At 45.9% G+C, this 18523-nt stretch overlaps 1 protein-coding gene and 1 pseudogene across 6 annotated transcripts in view; one reads left to right on the top strand and one right to left on the bottom strand.

Annotated features, from left to right (window-relative positions):
• The window catches only part of STIL (STIL centriolar assembly protein), a 71819-nt gene extending 59037 nt beyond the window's left edge, over positions 1-12782 (bottom strand). For 2 of the 5 annotated variants that reach the window (XM_040978592.1, XM_040978589.1), the window contains exon 1: positions 7826-7839. In XM_040978592.1, coding sequence (XP_040834526.1) covers positions 7826-7836 — 11 coding nt within the window. In that variant the 5' untranslated portion in view covers positions 7837-7839. Of the gene's footprint in view, positions 1-7825; positions 7911-12590 lie in introns of those variants that run through there. The other 3 variants (XM_040978587.1, XM_040978586.1, XM_040978593.1) reach the window with 3 other exon arrangements.
• Positions 8722-9506, top strand: LOC121155329 (annotated as a pseudogene). The gene has a single exon (XR_005883644.1). The product of XR_005883644.1 is annotated as a tetraspanin-7-like (transcript).
• Positions 12783-18523: the final 5741 nt, after the last annotated feature.

Raw genomic sequence — 18523 nt, 5'->3', positions numbered from 1 at the left:
TATATCAGCTGGCAGAAGCTGGTATTGGGGCTAATTCTGTCAAGTTAAACTGCAGAACCGCCTGGAGAGTGCATAATCCGGGAATGGGAGTGGCCTAGAAGGGAAATAGTGGGCTCCTCCTCTTGGGTTACCATTCCGACTTGGAAAGCATGAAAACCAGGGGGCAGTGATGGTTAAACAGAAAGGTACCAAACAGCATGTGTGTGGGCTGGATAGTGGAGCTGGTTGGGTTGAACTAGGGCTCAATGACCATTGACATGTATGAGAGCTGAATGGGATGTGGGACAGACTGGACTAGTCTGCTGCACATAATGGCAAGCATGGGAACCAGGATAGGGGACAGGCCTGGTGGGGGTTATTGTGGGTCGCTCTGACCAGGCTGCAGCTCCCACTGGTTTATGTGAGGGTAGAATGTGTGCTGGGCAGACTCAGGCTGTTCTGCAATACCCATTGGTTCCAGTGGAAGACAGGGCTGGAAACAGAACCGACCCAGCAATTGCAACCACCAGCCGATTGGAGCGATGGACTGCACTGGGCCCTGTACTTGCAAGTGCACACAAGAATCTATCTGGATTCACCTCAGACAAAGTTTCTTTATGGATCTCTTCAATCAAACTGCTAGACTCATAACCCTAACCATGAAAAGAAAATGGACAGAACAAGTCAATCAACTACCCCAGCCATATGTTGGCAGTGAAAAACAGGACAAACGGAGACTCTAAGATGGACTATGTCAATCAGGAGTCCTCAGCGACCTCATCGTGCTTGGAATGGCAAGACTGGCAGCAATTCATAACTGATGAAATATCAAAACTACTTGAGTAAGACTTTCGGAGCATGCCCCATATCAGGAACCTGGGATGGGTGGGAGACTGGGTGGGGCTTCTCCCTTTACCTCCCCCTTTACCCCAGATATAGGAAAAAAATGTGGAAATGATAGCTTTACCCACTTTCCTGTAGCCCTTGAACCTTTGTGCCCTAATAAACTATGTAATGATTGTCAAAAATAAAATAAAATAAAATAAATGAAAAAAAAAAAAAAAAAGATATGTGGGGAAGGCAGGAAATAATCAGAGTGGGACATGCCTCCCTAGCCTCCAAGCAGGGGGGCTGTACACTGCCTAGGGAAGGAGGGTCTATGGACTTACTGGAGTGGCAGTGGCTGAGGGCATGTTTAATGGAAGGACTGATTTCTGGGGACTTTCAACGACCAAGCACCTGCATTTGCAGGCAGGTAAAGGAGCTGAGATGGAGTAGTTTAGAGGAGGAAAATCAGAGGGCTTGTCTGGGTCAGAATAAGGCACCCACCCACATGGGAAATCTGGGCCGTCTTAATAGCATCACCCGCTGCCCACTGTTACTTGGGGACACGCGTGACTGGGCTGGGCTATAATACCTGTCCGGGAGTATAAGAGCAGGGGTGGGCCACAGCGCCCACCAAAACAAAAGAAAATAATATCTGGGCACAGATTCTTTAGGGGACTTGTGGGCTTGCCTCTGCAGGACTGTAGTACCTGCTGGTTTGTGCAAAGAACTTGGAATGGTGACAAACTGAGCCATAATGGACCACAAAACTCAGCTGACACTCATGGGAACTAGAGCTGGGTTAGGCTATAGCACCCACAGGCCATCTTCCAGCACTTGCCAAGGAGCATTGGCAGGCAGCTGAATGGGAAACGGATCAGCTGGCGCAGCAACTGGTGCATCTACATGGACTGAAGATCAGAGAGGACAAGGACATTTGGGCTAGGCACATGCAAAGACCAGGACAGAGGGCAGACAATACCAAGTAGGGCCATGGTACCAGCCAATACACATGAGATCAGCGATTGGGAGCAGCACTGGCAGGTGAACTTCCCTGCTAGGCTACAGCTCCACTGGTAAGCATGAATGTCTGGGCTGGGGTAGATCAGGCTGGGCAAGGCTGCATCAGCATGCAAGTCGGCTGGTTTTGGGGGTGGGTCAGACTAGGGCAGGCTCCAGCACTGGTGCTCATAAGAGCTAGAACAGGTGTTTGTCAGGCTAGGCTAGACTGTGGCACCTGCCAGCTCACATGAGAGTTGGGGCTGGGAGTGGGCCAGGCTGGGATAGGCTGTAGCACCCAGCAGCAAGAGCCAAAATGGGTGTGGGCCAGTCGGGATAGACCATAGTATCTGCTGGTTCATGCCAGGAGTGGAGTGGGCCTGGTAGGGAAACTTAGGGAATTCCCCTGCTAGCCACTGGTGAACAAGGCTGGAGGCAGCCCAGGCCAGGCTAGGCTGCAGCATCTGTTGGCATATGTGTGAGCCAAATGTGGGGGTGAGTCAGACTGGGCCAGTCCACAGCTTGTACAAGTAAGAGCCAGGACAAGGAGCAGGCCAGGTTAGATAAGACTGCAATACCCACTAGTTCACATGAGGTAGAGGGATAGGCTGCTATACCCACTGGTGAGAGCTGGGACTGGGGCAGGCAGAGATGAACCATACTACAGCACCTGTCTATGAATGCTGAGACTGGAGGTGGGCTATGCCACCAGGCTACAGCACCCACCAGCATACTCAAGACCCAGGGCTGAGAGTGAGCCTGGTAAGGGAACTTCAAGGACTCCCTTGCTAGGCCACTTCTTCCACTAGTGAGTATGAGAACTGGGACTGGGAGTGGCCATGCCAGGGCAGACTAGGCTGCCATACCCGCTGGCAAGTGCCAGGACTGAGTACGAGTCATGCCAAGCTGGACCACAGTACCCTTGGCAGGCTCAAGATCCAGGACTGGGAGCGGGCTAGTAGGGGAACTATGGGCAGTCCCCTACTGGGCTGTGGCAACCACTGCTGAGCGTGAGATCCAGGGCTAGAAGCAGGCCAGGCTGACCAAGGCAGCAGTATCCATAGGCACAAATGTGAACCAAGTCTTGGGGCAGGCTGGACTGAGCTAAGCTGCAGCACTCACAGGTGTGCATGAGAGCCAGATGGGATATGGGACATCTGGGCTAGGCTACAGCATATGCCAACACACCAAAAACTGGCGCTGGAAGCAAGCCTGGTGGTGGTTATTGAGGGTGACACTGACTGGCTTGCAGCACCTGCCAGTAAGCATGAAAACCAGGCCTATGGCAGGCTGAGCTGGGCTGGACTGGACTAGGCTGCAGCACCCAACAGTTTGCGTGAGATGGGGCTGGGGTCAGGACCCACCAGGCCGTTGCATCCACCAGTATGTAGTATATGCATTGGCTGGTACAGGTAATGGGCCAAACCTGACCCTGCACTGGCTGGCACCCAAGAGGGCACCTCAGAGGAGGTTTCTTGGGGGACTCCCCAACTAAATCACTGGAATCAAATCACAGCCACAGGGAAAGCACAATATAAGTGGTCTAATCTTGGAGTGCATGCCTGTGCAGTGGGCAGCATATCCAGATGTACATGGGGGACATGACGGCCAGCTCATCTAGGCTAGGGGAGGACGTCAAGTGCTATGTCAGAGGACAAAAGGCAGAACAGGTTGGACAACTCTCCAGCCAAGGTTTACATTTGCAATATCTATCTTCCTGTAGAAGCACTAAGGTGGCCTTGGTCAGTCAACAGACCTTGGTAAAATCTCAACTATGATGCAACAAAGCCAATGACATCTGAGAACTATCAAAACCACCCAATTAACACCCTCAGAATACTCTTCCTCATATCAGGGTTTCTAAGGCATCATCAAATGACTGTCCCCTAAACCTGTATGCTGATGCAGTTTGATAGCAGGAATGTCCCCTTTCCTATGCACCCCGCCCCCGCAAACACATGAGGGAAAAACAATTTGGAACATTTGTCCACACCCACCTTCCTCCATACTGCGACCCTCCCAACCCTAATCAGAGACCCAAACAGACATGCAACCTTCTCAACTATTTAAACAACATTAAAAATCTTTCAAAAAATAAATAAATAAATAAAAAGCAAACAAAAAACACACAAAGACTATCTTGATAGTCTTAATAGTTAAGCATCTCTCAATGACAGGGCTTTACAGATCACTTTTGTAACAAAATATTATTGAACAGTTTAAAAACCACTTGTTGCTCTATTATCAGGAAAATAAGCACTCACATATGGATATGGTTCTTTTTTTCCTATTCCTATATAAATTTACATATACGGAAGTTTTGAAAAAAAAATGTTTGATCAATCCTACAAAATCCTGTTTAACAGAAAAATGAATATAAGCCACTAATCTATCCTTAAATTTAAAATCTATCTAAATTAATTAATTGATAATCACTAAATGATACCCAGTAAGATTATGAAAAGTTCTGCAGCTTCAGGCAACTGCCCAGGTTGCCTTGTAGCTAGGCAACTGCTACACTGCTAGAAGAAAAACAGCCCATAGCAGGTGGGCATTCTGGGTCTGGTTAATGCTAGCTCTGTGTTAACTGTACCACCATGGGCAGACACCAGCCAGAGCCACTCTTTACCATCAACACTGCCACGAGCACACGGGGGACCACGCATTGCTAAAGACTGGGGGACTGGGGATGGGTCTCAACAGGGGCCACTGAGGGCTTGTTTGACAAACATAAAATGATTCCTGGGGCTTCCATAGGCCAGGCCACTGCACCTGCAGGTAGTCAAGGGAGCTCGAACAGGCCAGATCAAAAGACAGTTAGGGGCTGCCTGGGTCAGTCCAATACACTTGTCCACACAAGAACCAGAACTGAATGCAGACAAGGCCAGGTGAGGTCGCAGCACTGCCAGTATTCACAAGAGCTGAATAAGGGTGTGGATCTGGCAGAGGTTCTTCGTGTTCATCCTAATCCACAGTAACAGCTGATGAGTGTTGGGGCTGAGGGACACCAGGCTGCTCTGCAGCACCCACCGGCACTCACAACAATCAGGGATGGGAATGCCATCTGGTAGGGGATCTTTTCCCTGCTAGGCCTCAGCACCCACTGGTGCAAGTGAAAACCAGGGGCTGGAGGCAGGCCAAACCAAGCATCAGTAGCCAGGGCTGGAGCTGGGACTGGGGGCAGGCCCAGCCAGGCTGCAGAATCCTGCTGGTGCCTGCAGGACTGATCAGGCATCTGCACTCACTGGAACATGCATTGGCTGGTGCAGGGGGCAGACTGGAGCCTAATTCTACTAACTAACTAGATCACTGGTTCTAATGATTCTACTAACTACTAGATCCCTGCCCTCAGGACTGGGCCACCTCAGCTGCTTACCCTTGTGCAAGAAACAGAGCATACCCAGAGGAACACAAGACAAGAGAGCCAGCTCATTTAAGCCAACTAAAGACACTGAGTGCCTTATCAAAACATGGAAAGAATGGCAGGTTGAACAACACTCCAGGCCAGGCTCTACTACAACACCTAGGTCTGTGCACACACTAAGGTAGGTAGATAAGGACTGGACAGCCAAAAGGCTTTAGAAAATTTGGTACCTCTCGTGTAAAACAACTTCTCAGATCAAGACCACTCAAGCAACACCCTGGAACATTCCTCCACACATTGAGGACCCCAAAGGTAATATCCGACAACCGTCTCTGTCTCCTGGCACTGATGCAGTATGCCATAAATAAAATGATTAGGAAGAGCACACTTTATCCCTTTCCCCCGCCTCAGATACAGGAAGGAAAACTGAAATATTTATCTGCCTGCACACAACCTTCCACCATAAACAGAATCTGACAGCCACATGGGTCTGTAACCCCTTCAGCTTTTTAATAAATACTAAAATTTTTTAATTGTTCAAAATCACAAAGGTAATAACAAAGTTATCTGCTTGTCTAGTACACTTATCATTTACCTGTCACGAAAGGCACTGCAACACAGGGACTGGAAGCAAGGAGCCGACAAGCGACAGCTTGGGTCTGAAACCCACCTTCAGGACCGACTAGTCATGTGACATTGGTCAGATGCATTACCTTCTCATCGCCCTGGTTTCCTCACCAATTAAATGGGATATCAGTACTTCCCTGCAGAGTTATACTAGATACTTAGTGAGTCATATAGGTAATATATTTATAAAAATTCCTATTTTGTTGTAAGTCATCAGCACTCAATAGTGTCTTTCTCACTAGCTGCACTACTTCAGGTTTATTTCCTCAGCAGTTCAGGGCAGAAGTCAGGTTAGGTTGACATCAGTTACTATCTGACCTTGGGTTGGCTAATTTCTATGTTACAGTTTCTTTGATTAAAAAAGAAAATTATGGGTCCGGCAGCGTGGCCTAGCAGCTAAAATCCTCGCCTTATGGGCACCAGTTCTAATCCCAGCAGTTCCACTTCCCATCCAGCTCCCTGCTTGTGGCCTGGGAAAGCAGTCAAGGATGGCCCAAAGCTTTGGGACCCTGCACCCATGAGGGAGACCCGGAAGAAGTTCCTGGTTCCTGGCTTTGGATCGGCACAGCACCGGCCGTTGTGCTCATTTGGGGAGTGAATCATCGGATGGAACATCTTCCTCTCTGTCTCTCCTCCTCTCTGTACATATGACTTTGTAATAAAAAATAGATAAATCTTAAAAAAAATTATGAGTAATGACAGTACCTATCTCATGGGATTTTTGTATAAATAAAAATAACGCATGTAAAGTGTTAAACACAGCACCTGTCACACATCATGACTTCAGTAAAAGCTGTTTGCTATTAATCTTCCAGTTAATCTACAGTATACAAGCAGATCCTGCAAAGCAGGGAGTAACAAACTGCAACTTGCATCCTGAAACTGGCTGCAAAACTGTCATGTGCGCATGTAACTGTTTTCCTTAGGGAATGAGACACATGGCTCTTCTCAAATAATCCTGTTGGTTTGTAACACCCACCTTTCCCTGCTGCCACACCCGCACTAATCAAACTGCTGCCTTAAATCCCAGAGGTTACCGAAAACCAGAGACCGTTAAAGGAGTACAAGAAACTAGACAAATATGCCAGGAATAATCAGTTTAAATCACAAACATATGCATTACTTAAATGTAAGGAATTAATTTGAGCCCACCACCAATCTGATAATAAAATAATATAGTTAACTCGTTATACAGCTGTACCTCTGTAAAACCAGAAGTAGTAATAGGGTAGAATAGAAAGGCTAAAATTAAAGCAGAACATGATAGCCACCTTGGCTCATCGTGCCCATTGTCGTCTTTAAGATCATCTGGCAGCAGGAAAGACAATACAGAGAATAAAGGTACCACACGGAACCAACTGTAGTTTGTCAGCATGAATTGTTCTCCCTTCGGGGGGGGGGGGGAGAGCAATATATAATTTAAACGGCCCAATAACAAAGCCATCTGTCTGATCCTACATAATGACAGACTGAAAAAATAAGGGGACAGGTGGCAAAGTCCTCCTTTCCACTCTACACGAGTAGACATTTGCACACATTTAAGAGAACTTGGTACACTCAATATGAAAATCTCACCAAGTAAATAATGTCTAGAAGAGGGAAGAAAGCCAACTACTTTCATACTTATTTAGGATGTAAATAAAAATCTTTGCAATTTTTATTCTTAAGAATTTGGGTTTTATTCCTGATCAATAAAACTGTCTTCCAACTACAACTAAGTGAAGGTGGGAACAAAACTATTATTTGCTAAGCACCTGCTATGTAGCAAACACATCAGTAATCTTAATTCATCTTTCCCAGTAATCCTCTGCTAAGTATTACCATCCCCACTTTTCAGATGAGGAATAGGCTTAGCTAACTCACTTGATCAAGGTCACCCACATAGAAAGTGGTAGGGTTTGGACAGAAAATTAGATTTTCCTGATTCTAGATAATGCTCTTTTTTCTCTTGCAACCTCTTTCCAATGTATATAAGCAGCTGTTACAAGAAATAAAGAAAGAAATAAAACATGTTATGAGAAATTTCTATACCTGGTATTCATCTGGGGCCTTACAAGAGAATATAGACTCCTTAATATTTGACCAATGATTTACTCAATTTCAAATCTTCAGCAGCCTAAAGAATGAAAAAGAAAAATGTATTACTAATGAAAAAGAAAAAGAACATGGTTTAACCACCTATTAACAAAATTACAAGCAAAATTAGGTTACTTAAGCGAAATACATATTACTAAGCATTAATCAGGATTAAACACTAGAACAGAGGTGAGTGTTTGACCTAACAGTTACAAGCCCAATTAAAATGTTCATCTTGATCATTTAGAAATATTCTGACAAAAACTGTAGACAGCACTTTGGGTAGGATGATCATTTGTGATGTGGAATTATATGTTTTCCCTTGAAGTGCCAAAGAGACCTCCCGGCATTGTGAGAGCTTAACACACTTACTTCCTTGCCCTTCCAGATGCTCCTTCAGCAGCTGAGAAGACATGCTCGGCTGAGCACACCTGCCTCCAAATGCATACACAGTTCAGATAAACTCCAGTCCTTAACATATTCACTTCAATTCTTTGAGATGACAATTGGAAGACTTACTAAAGATTTAAAAGTTTTGGATTTGAAAACGATTGGTATCCCCAAGACAATTTTTTTAAAGTAACACTTCAATAATAATGATTAAACATTAAAAAAAAAAAAAAAAAGGCACTCATAGAAAACATCCCGTATCAGAATGCCTGGATCCCAGGCTCCCTACTCCAGCTTCTTGCTCATGTAGATCCTGGGAAACAGCCATGGTTGGGATCCCGTCACCACCCAGCCCATGACAAACACTTCTGGGGAGCAAGCCAGAGGGTAGGGGTGTTTCTCTCTTAAATACATTGGTTTTCATTTAAATAAATGAGTGTCTGAATATTCTTATCATTTTCATGTTTAAGAACCAGACTTCTGGCCACCTGCCACTGCCAGAGTTCTGTAGTACGGCATCGAGGAGAATAGAGAGCAAACCTGTGATAACCTGTCTCAGAACCTTCCCCATCATCTGCTCCTTCGTCTTCTGGATCACGGAGGTGATCCTGCTGGCTGCCAGAGCCTGAGGCAAGCTCACACATGGCACCTACAGCTCCCTGGCTGCTGAGAATGCCACAAATGCTCCGTATCTGCTGATTGGGACTGGCACCACCATCGTCATTTTTGGCTTGCTTGAATGCTTTGCCACATGCCATGGTAGCCCATGGATGCTGAAGCTGTATGCCACGTTCCTGTCTTTGGTGTTCCTGGCTGAGCTTGTCGCTGGCATTTCGGGCTTTGTGTTTCATCATGAGATCAAGGACACCTTCCTCAGGACTAACACGGATGCCATGCAGAATGGCAATGGCAATGATGAGAGGAGCTGGGCAAGTGCACTATGTGCAGCACAGCCTGAGCTGCTGGTGTGCAGAACTACACCAACCGGAGTGCCAGCCCCTACTTCCTGGAGCACGGCATCCCCCCACGTGGCTGCACAAATGAAATTGGCTGCAATGCCCAGGATCTGCACAATCTGATTACGGTTGCCACCAAACTTAACCAGAAGAGTTGTTACGATCCAGTGACCAGTTTCATGGAGACAAACATAGGGATCATTGCTGGAGTGGTTTTGGAATCGCACTCTCAGTTGATTGGCATGCTGCTGGCCTGATGTCTGCCCTGGTTCTTCACGGCCAATCAATGAGATGCTTTAAGGAGAAGTCTTTCAGGAACGATGGGCTAAGGGGCCTATGTTAAAATGAAACTGCAGCAATCTTTGGAAGACTTCCAAAGAATGTTAAAGCACAATACACAATCCACCTGCTCTGCTGCCCCATCCCCATCCTTATGTGCAGCTGACACTCCCACCCAGTTTCTGCTTCACCCTATAGCACTCATCCTGTAGTGTCCATCTTGTGAAGCCCTGTTGTGCCAGAGTATAGCCAAGTCTCCCTGCAGCTAGTCCTACATAATCTCCCCTGAGGTCCTGTGAGTACCAGCTCTTCCATTTGTACTTGGTCCACCTGCAGCTCATCCTAGGTAACTGGTTATCACATCATCACTGGCCCTTATGGGCCTTGCATGTAGTGTGGGAGGCTCCTCTAGATCCCTCACCACGGTCTATCAAAGCCACACACTTCTACTTACATAGATAAGCAGACAATAGTTACCTGTTCTTTTAGCTAAGTGTTGTTTGGTTTGGTTTTCCCATTCCTAAGGCTGTTTCCTACCTTCTTCAGGCTGCCTTCCACATTATAAGGAGACTCCTTGGTAATTGCTCATGAGGAGGAGAAAGCATGTGTCACACATGAAGGAAGTTTGTGAGCATCTGAGCATCAGGGGCTCCTTTCTCACTGTTCCATATCTGGCCACGTAGAGATAGTTCAGCACACCCCTGCCTCTCAGTTGAAACCTCTATAATCCTGTTATAGAGCTGTATTGTTGCTTCCTGTGAAGGTTATAACATCACTTCTGTTTCCCCCAATTAACTGTGATTATGTTATTTTACTACTTCTTTCTGTACTTTTTTCTTCTTGCATTGACATTAAAGACATCGAGAACCTCATCTGATCATTTAACAAAAATGAGTGTGAACGGGGAACAAAGTCCCCGTTTTTAAACATTAAACATTTTTGAGTTCTTTTAAAAAAAAAGCCTCTGTCTAGCAAGCCAACAAGAATGCACTAATATTGTGAACATTTGTGATATATGTATTAATAAGTAGAGCAATGACAAATGAAAAATCAGATTTCCTAGAAATAAGGCAGCAAAAACTACCACCATTATATCTACTCTTTAAGGAAAAGCACACCTACTTATGAACTGGATAAAACAGTATTCAATATATGGGATTTTGATCAAAAGCCTCAACCCTCAGAAAGCACAGCACAGCATGTGGCTACAATTCGGTTTGGCATCTGTTGGGCCTACAACAAAGTCATCAAGGAATCTCCAGTGCTTATGACAATGGAAGGGAAACACTGCATCCTTGCAAACTAACTTGCATCAGTGAAAAAATCTGTATCATTTCCTTAAAAAACATTTCCCTGAAAGGAGAGTGGAAGACAACATCATGTTCTTGGGACTGTATGTACGAACCACATTGAATGTTAAAAAAAAAAAACTAAAATTTTAAATTTTAAAACTACAAAATAATCGGATATTTATTTGAAGGTAGAATGACAGAGAGAGGAAATTCATCAATCCACTGGCTCATTCCCTAAATGAGTACAACAGCCAGGCCTGGGCCAGGCGAATCAAGGGCCAGCAATTCCATTCAGGTCTCCCCCGGAAGGTGGCAGGAACCCAGGCCTGTGTGCCTTCAGCTGCTACCTCCCAGGAATCGTAACAGGAATCTGGGTCAGAAGAGGAGATGGGACTCAATTCCAGCCCTCCAATATGGGATGTGGGTGTCCCAGGGGCTGCTTTAGCCTTCTTGCTCCGTGTTGGGTTTTTTTTTTTAAGATTTAATTTTTTTTTTAATTGCAAAGTCAGATATACAGAGAAGAGGAGAGACAGAGAGGAAGATCTTCCATCTGATGATTCACTCCCCAAGTGACTACAATGGCTGGTTCTGTGCCGATCTGAAGCCAGGAGCCTGGAGCTTCATCTGGGTCTCCCAAGTGGGTGCAGGGTCCCAAGGCTTTAGCCCATTCTCGACTGCTCTCCCAGGCCACAAGCACGGAGCTGGATGGGAAGCTGGGCCACGGGGATTAGAACCGGTGCACAAATGGGATCCTGGCGCATCAAGGTTAAGGACTTTAGCCACTAGGCCACTGCGCCAGGCCCTGTTTTGTTTTGTCTGGTCAACATGTCTTCTCTCGGTATTATCCACAGCCACCTATAGCTCAAAACATGTATGGCAAGGGGCAGGTATTGTGGGGCAGCAGCCTAAGCCAACCCCACAGAGCAGAGCTGGTTCAAGTCTCAACTACTCTGTTTCTTATCCCGCTCACTGCACCCCTGGAAGCAGCAGAGGATGGCTCAAGTACTTGAGTTCCTGCTCTGATGGAATCCCTGGCTCCAGCCTGGCCCAGCTCTAGTTTCTGCAGTTATTTGAGGTAGTGGACTGAAGATATTTCTATCATTCAGCTTTCCAAAGAAATCAATCTTTGGGGGAAAAAAAAAGAAAATGAAATTAAAATGCAAGCTTTTTTCATGCACAATTTGCGTAATATTAATCTTCAATGAACTTTTTGAAGGCACACCCCGCCATAAAGGAAGCCTTCATCTTCTACCTCTTGGTTTAAAACTCATATTTCTAATTGCCTATTGAATAGCTCTACCTAGACATTATCAAGGAGAAACACAGGTAGATGTAGCCTTTCCTATTGAGGTATTATTTACTATATTCTTTTAAGTTCTAAGTGTTCTCTAGGCCCTGCACATTTCGCTTCAGTTCTAACAATAAGGATCTGTCTGAAGGGAGGAAAAGGACTTTTCAGGGATTAAAAACATTTGTGAGAACAAAATTCCATTGTAACGCCGACTTAGACTTAAGTGGACTTCAGGACCAGTTTAGGCATCAGGATGACAAGATTCATTTCTCTTTCTAAAACAATACAGTAACGTATCCTGACAGTCTTGCACAATTAAAGCTACTGAAACTAAAACCACAACAGCTCTACCATTAAAACCTCAGAGAAAAAGGCACCGACACGACGCATCGGGTCGGTCTCGCCTCCTCTTTCCCCACCCACACCACCCTGGTCGCAGACCAGTCACCCCGCGGTGATGTTAGAAGATATTTCTGTACAGAGCTGAGCACGAACTTCAGGCTTTAACTCACCCCTCACCGGGTCCGAGCCAGGGGTTGGGTCCACGGCTTTACATGGCACGTTACCGACTGCACCACACACCGCAGAGTGGACGACGCCCAAGGAATCGGTGCTCCGCTTTACTCCTCGTCACAGCCCTGCTCGTCATCGGCCCAGGCGTCCTTGAGGACCCAACCCGACACAAGGCCCTGCTACCCACCCTCCTTCCCCGGCAGCTTCCGGCCCTGGCGGCTAGCAGGGAAGGCCAAGCCCCACGCAGGGCAGGCTCCGCGCCGCTGGGCTCAGGCCGTTGCCGACAAAGAGGAAAGCTCCAGCAAGCGCCTAGACAGCTTCAGACCCGCCTCTGGGACGTTGGGGTCGCGGGAACCGAGGCGGCAAACACCAGCTCGCGAAACCGAAGGGCGCGCCGCGCCTGCTGATTGGTCAGAAGCTCAGCCAGTCAGGGCGCGAGGGCGGAGCAACATACGTCACGCGAAGTCGCCGCAACCTGCTGGCACAACAGCCAATCAGGACTCTGCACTGATTCCTCTCTCGACCAATCCCAAGCCTCCTCGGAGAACTTGAGGGCGCCACCAGCGCTCCAGCTTGGATTCCGAGAATTTAAACCCTTCATTGAGTCAACGGTTAAGTTCCGGGGTGGGGCGAGTCTAGCGCACGCGCAATAAAGAAGACCAGCTGAAGAACCGAGGGAGCAGGAAGTCCCCTCTGCAGCAGCGGTCGCTAGGCAAACAGAAGCGGTCGCCTTAGGAACAGTTCCAAATCGTTTAGTAGAACGGACGGCAAAGTAGAAGAGTTCTTACAATTTGTTTCCTAAAAAGCAGTTTCTCCTCGCAAAAACAATTTTTTGGCACGTTCTCTTCCCGTTGAGCGAAAAGAACATGACGGATTTGTAAATCATTTATATTCTCCATAATACGTGTAATATAATCTGTGGTATCCCAATACTATAGATTTTGTAAACTAATTGATGGTATTAATATTTGTATCATAACTTACACGTATTTCCACTGTTAGTGCTGTATTGTGTCTTACTTTACTCTAACAGCCAAAATAAATAGGTTTTATTACTGTTTCCAGAGCTGTTTGTGCAGAGTCAAGAATTGAGATGTCAGTTTGCTGCAGATTTGACGCTTGAAGAACTAGTTTTCTGAGCAACTTGGATAGATCTCAGAGCCTGAACTGCATTTCTAGTCTATCTGCTCAGACTAAAGATTTGTTCTTTGGTTTGTTTTCTTATCAACATCCTTTGGCAAGAGTAAACACCTTGCCTTGAGAACTTGGGTCATTAGTGCTGGGCTCTTAGGAAGGTATCAGCGTCCTGGGGTGGGTACCAGCCAGCCATGGCTGCCTGGGGCACTGGCATCCCCAGAAGTGCCAGTTTGGAGTCTTGGCTGCTCCATTTCCAAACCAGTTCCTTGCTAATGTGCCTGGGAAAGTAGCAAAAGGTGGCCCAAGTCCTTGGATCCCTGCACACACAGGAGTCCCAGAAAAATCCCTTGGCTCCCAGCTTGGACCCGTACAGCTCTGACAGTGGTGGCCGTCTGGCAAGAAACCAGAAGATGGAAAATCTTGCTCCTGTCTTTCCCTCATTCGCTATAATTCTGCCTTTCAAATAAAAAGCAATCTTTAAAAAAGAAAGAAAGAAACCCTTCAGGGTGGGGTTTATTACATAGCTAGCATGGTTTTGGGATGCCTGCATTCCTTATCTGAACACGTGAGATAGAGTCCTTGATCCTCTTGTAATTGTAGCTTCTTAGGTGCATCCTAGGGAGCAAAAGTGATGACTGAAATACTTGAGTCAGTACTACCCACGTAGAAAATCCTGATTGGGTTCAGGACTCCTGACTTTGGACTGACCCAGGCCCTAGGCCATTGGGGAGGTAAATTAAAAACTCATCCTCTGCCTACCTCTGCCCATCTTCCTTGCAAAGAAATAGAAATATTTAAAATTTACTTTTATTTTTAAATATCATTTGAAAGTCAGAGAGAGAGAAAGGGAGAGATGGCCTCAGTAGAGAGAGCCCTTGATGAAGCAAGGCGTCAGGGGCTCCTTCTTGGTCTCCCACATGGGTGGCAGAGGATGAAGCACTTGGGCCATCATCTACCACTTTTGAGTGGACATGAACAGGCACTGCAGAAAATGGTTTTACCTCCTATGCCAATACACCATCCTCCCAAAATTATTTTTTAACAGAACACCACCTGAGACTGGCATGGTGACATAACAGGCTCATCCTCCACCCGCAGTGCCACCATCCCATATGAGCACCAGTTCAGGTCCTGGCTGTCCCACTTCTTGAGCCACTTCTCTGCTTATGGCCTGGGACAGCACTGGAGGATTACCCAAGTCCTTGGATCTCTGCACTCATGTGGAGGACCAGGAAAAAAGCTCCTGGCTCCTGGCTTCAGATGGGTTCATCTCTGAACATTTTGACTATTTGGGGAGTGAACCATTGGATGAAAGATCTCTCTGTGTGTCTCTCCTTCCCTCTGTAAATCTACCTTTCAAAACTATGTCCCATCCCAAGAACTCCCTTGTTGCTTTTTCCCATGCAAAGTCACATGGAGAAGGACGCTATCAACCAAGAAATTGTCCCTCGTGAGGCATTAAATCCCCCGGCCTCTATAACAGTGAAAAGCACATTTCTTTTGCTTATAAGCCTCCCAATCTATGGTATTCTGTTTTAGTGACCCATATGTACAAGTAAACACACACATCATTATTTTTCCTTATTCTCTCTCAATCCCTGTCCACATGATACATTCTTTATGATCAGACTAAGTAAATGTTCAATGTTACAAACCCTGATGGTGCCTGTTAACAGATGGGTTGTGGCCATGAAAGAGCCATTGTCACCACCAGGAACAAGGAAGTTGGAATCGGCTGTTTCTCCTTTTCCTGGTTCTGTTACTTATTGTAATAAGTTTCTTCAAACATCCAACTTGTCATTTCTCAATTTACATTTCTGAACTAAGTTATACTAATGTGGTTTTTTTTGTGTGTGTGTGTTTGATTCATTTTGTTTTCACTACAGATTTGATTCCATAGGTGTGAAGATCTGCACTTTTTGAAAAGGATTTATTTATTTATTTTTTTGTTGTTGCAAGGTTAGATTTACAGAGGGAAGGAAAAATAGAGAGAAACATCTTCCATCCACTGGTTCATTCCCCAAATGGCCACAATGGCCAGAACTGAGCTGATCTGAAGCCAGGATCCAGGAGCTCTTCCGGGTCTCCTACACAGTTGCGCGCTACCAAGGCCTTGGACTGTCCTCGACTGCTTTCCCAGGCCACAAGCAAGGAGCTTGGAGGGAAGTAGAGCAGCCAGGATGTGAATTTGCACCCATACAAAATCCTGGCATATGCAAGGTGAGGACGTCAATTATTAGACTATCATGCTGGGCCCAAGATTTGCTCTTTTAAAAATGATTTATTGGGGCCTCTTGCAGTGGAATTCCAGAATATCTTAGGAGAAAGCTGCATGAGAAGCAGAGCAGCCCAGAATGGAACAAGCACTCCATTAGAAGATGTGAGTGTCCCAGCTTAACTCACACTACCACAACAGCTTTAATCATAAGAAATGTTTCAGAGGATCAGATCTGTCAATTTATACAAATTATTTTTGGACACCTAAAGCTCTTGGGACAGAAAATTATAACAGCTTATTTTAAGTTAGGTTTATTTATTTTATTATTAATATTTTTAAATCTATTTATTCTCTCTCTCTCTTTTTGCACAGTCAAATATGCAGAGAGGAGGAGAGACAGAGAGGAAGGTCTTCTATCTGATGATTCACTTCTCAAGTGACCGCAATGGCCAGAGCTGCACCAATCTAGAGCCAGGAGCCAGGAGCTTCATCTGGGTCTCCCATGAGGGTGCAGGGTCCCAAGGCATTGGGTTGTCCTCGATTGCTTTCCCAGACCACATGCAGGGAGCTGGATAGGAAGTTGGGCTGCCAGAATTAGAACTGGTGCCCATATGGGATCCTAGTACATTTAAAATGAGGATTTTAGCTGCTAGGCCACCGCTCCAGGCCCTACTTATTTTATTTTTTAAAAACCTGGGGGCCTGGCATGGCAGCCTAGCAGCTAATGTCCTCCCTTTGCATGCACCGGGATCCTATATGGATGTTTGTCTGTGTTCAGTTGCTCCCACTCTCCATCCAGCTCCCTGCTTGTGGCCTGGGAAAGCAACTGTAGATGGTCCAAGGCCTTGAGTGCCTGCACCCATGTGGGAGACCTGGAGGAAGCTCCAGGGTCCTGACTTCATATTGGCTCAGCTCCAGCTGCTGTGGTCACTTAGGGCATGAATCAGCAGACAGAAGATCTTTCTTTCTCTCTTTCTGTCTGTAGATCTGATTTTCCAATAAAAAATGAACAAATCTTTAAAAAAAAAAACAACACTTGGATTAATTGGAATGAAGGCTGTAATTGCACACAGTAGTAAATCTAAAACTATGTGTCTGAGTACTTCCTCCCAACAATGGGATCAAATCTTCAGTAAAAAAAGAAACAAAAGAAACAATTGCATCACTTACGCAGGAAGTGTAAACTGATGTGCCATCATCCTGATTTCACAAATAGGGAATTTTAACTGCCAGTTCTATTTTACATAGATTGGTGCCACATGGCGATTTGGTGTAAAAAGAAAGGTCAAAACCTCAACAGTGTTCTTCCTGGTCTGTCATGTGGATAAGAGGCCCAAGTACCTAAGCCATCCTCTGCTGCTTTCCCAGCCCACAAGCAGGGAGCAGGATCAGAAGTGGAGCAGTCAGGGTAGAATCAATGCTCATATGGGATGCTGGCACTAGCAGGTGGAGGATTAGCCTATTGAGACACACAATAGCACTGATACATAGATCTTAATTTATTTATTTTTCAACTTGAGAGAGATAGCATGACAGACACAGAGATTACCCACACACTCCCATGTGCTATTTCATTTTTTAGGTCAGTGGCTCTATCAGGGGTCTTCCACATGTATAACAGCAAACTTGAGCTGATTTTCAAGGTGCACTTAGGCAGGAAACTGGAATGGAAAGCAGAGCTGGAATTCAAATCCAGGTTCTCTACTATAAGATGCAGGTGTCCCAAGCAGCAACTTACTACTGCTGTACCAAATGCCTGTAGACTTTAAAATTAGAAAGTCCATGGGCCCAGCGGCATGACCTAGCAGCTAAACTCCTCGCCTTGAACACGCCAGGATTCCATATGGGCACTGGTTCTAATCCTGGCAGATCGACTTTCCATCCAGCTCCCTGCTTGTGGCCTCGGAGGGCAGTCGAGGACGGCCCAAAGCTTTGGGACCCTTTACCCACGTGGGAAACCCGGAGGACGTTCCTGGTTCCTGGCTTTGGATCGGCATAGCACCGGCCGTTGTGCTCACTTGGGGAGTGAATCATCAGACGGAACATCTTCCTCTCTGTCTCTCCTCCTCTCTGTATATCTGACTTTGTAATAAAAAAAAAATAAATCTTTTAAAAAAATAAAATTAGAAAGTCCATTTACTACCACACTATGCAATGGGCTAAGCATCCCTTAAGGAAACAAATCACACAATTTACTTATATTTATTCATGTGAAATGCAGAAAAAGAGAGTGGGGGAGATCTTGCATCTGCTAGTTCAGTCTCCAGATGGCTACAACAGCCAGGGAAGGGCCAGGGCGAAGCCAAGACCCAGGAGCTTCATCCTGGTCTCCCACATGGATGCAGGGGCCTTAACACTTAGGTCATCTTCTGTTCCCTTCCCAGGGCATCAGCGAGGAGCTAAATTGGAAGTGTAACAGCCAGGATCAGAATCAGTGTCAACACGATGCCAATGCCACAGACACACGCAGTACCATGGTGTTGACCTCTAAGCATCATGTCTTTTACCAGTTCTGTTTTACATGAATTGGTGCCACATGGCGATTTGGTGTAAAAAGAAAGGTAAAAACCTCAACAA

This window comes from Ochotona curzoniae, unplaced genomic scaffold (genome assembly GCF_017591425.1).
Source record: "Ochotona curzoniae isolate NIBS_2020 unplaced genomic scaffold, NIBS_Ocur_1.0 contig_291, whole genome shotgun sequence".
Classification (NCBI taxonomy): domain Eukaryota; kingdom Metazoa; phylum Chordata; class Mammalia; order Lagomorpha; family Ochotonidae; genus Ochotona; species Ochotona curzoniae.
Note: the sequence above shows the minus strand (reverse complement) of the source record. Positions and strands in the feature narration are given on the sequence as shown.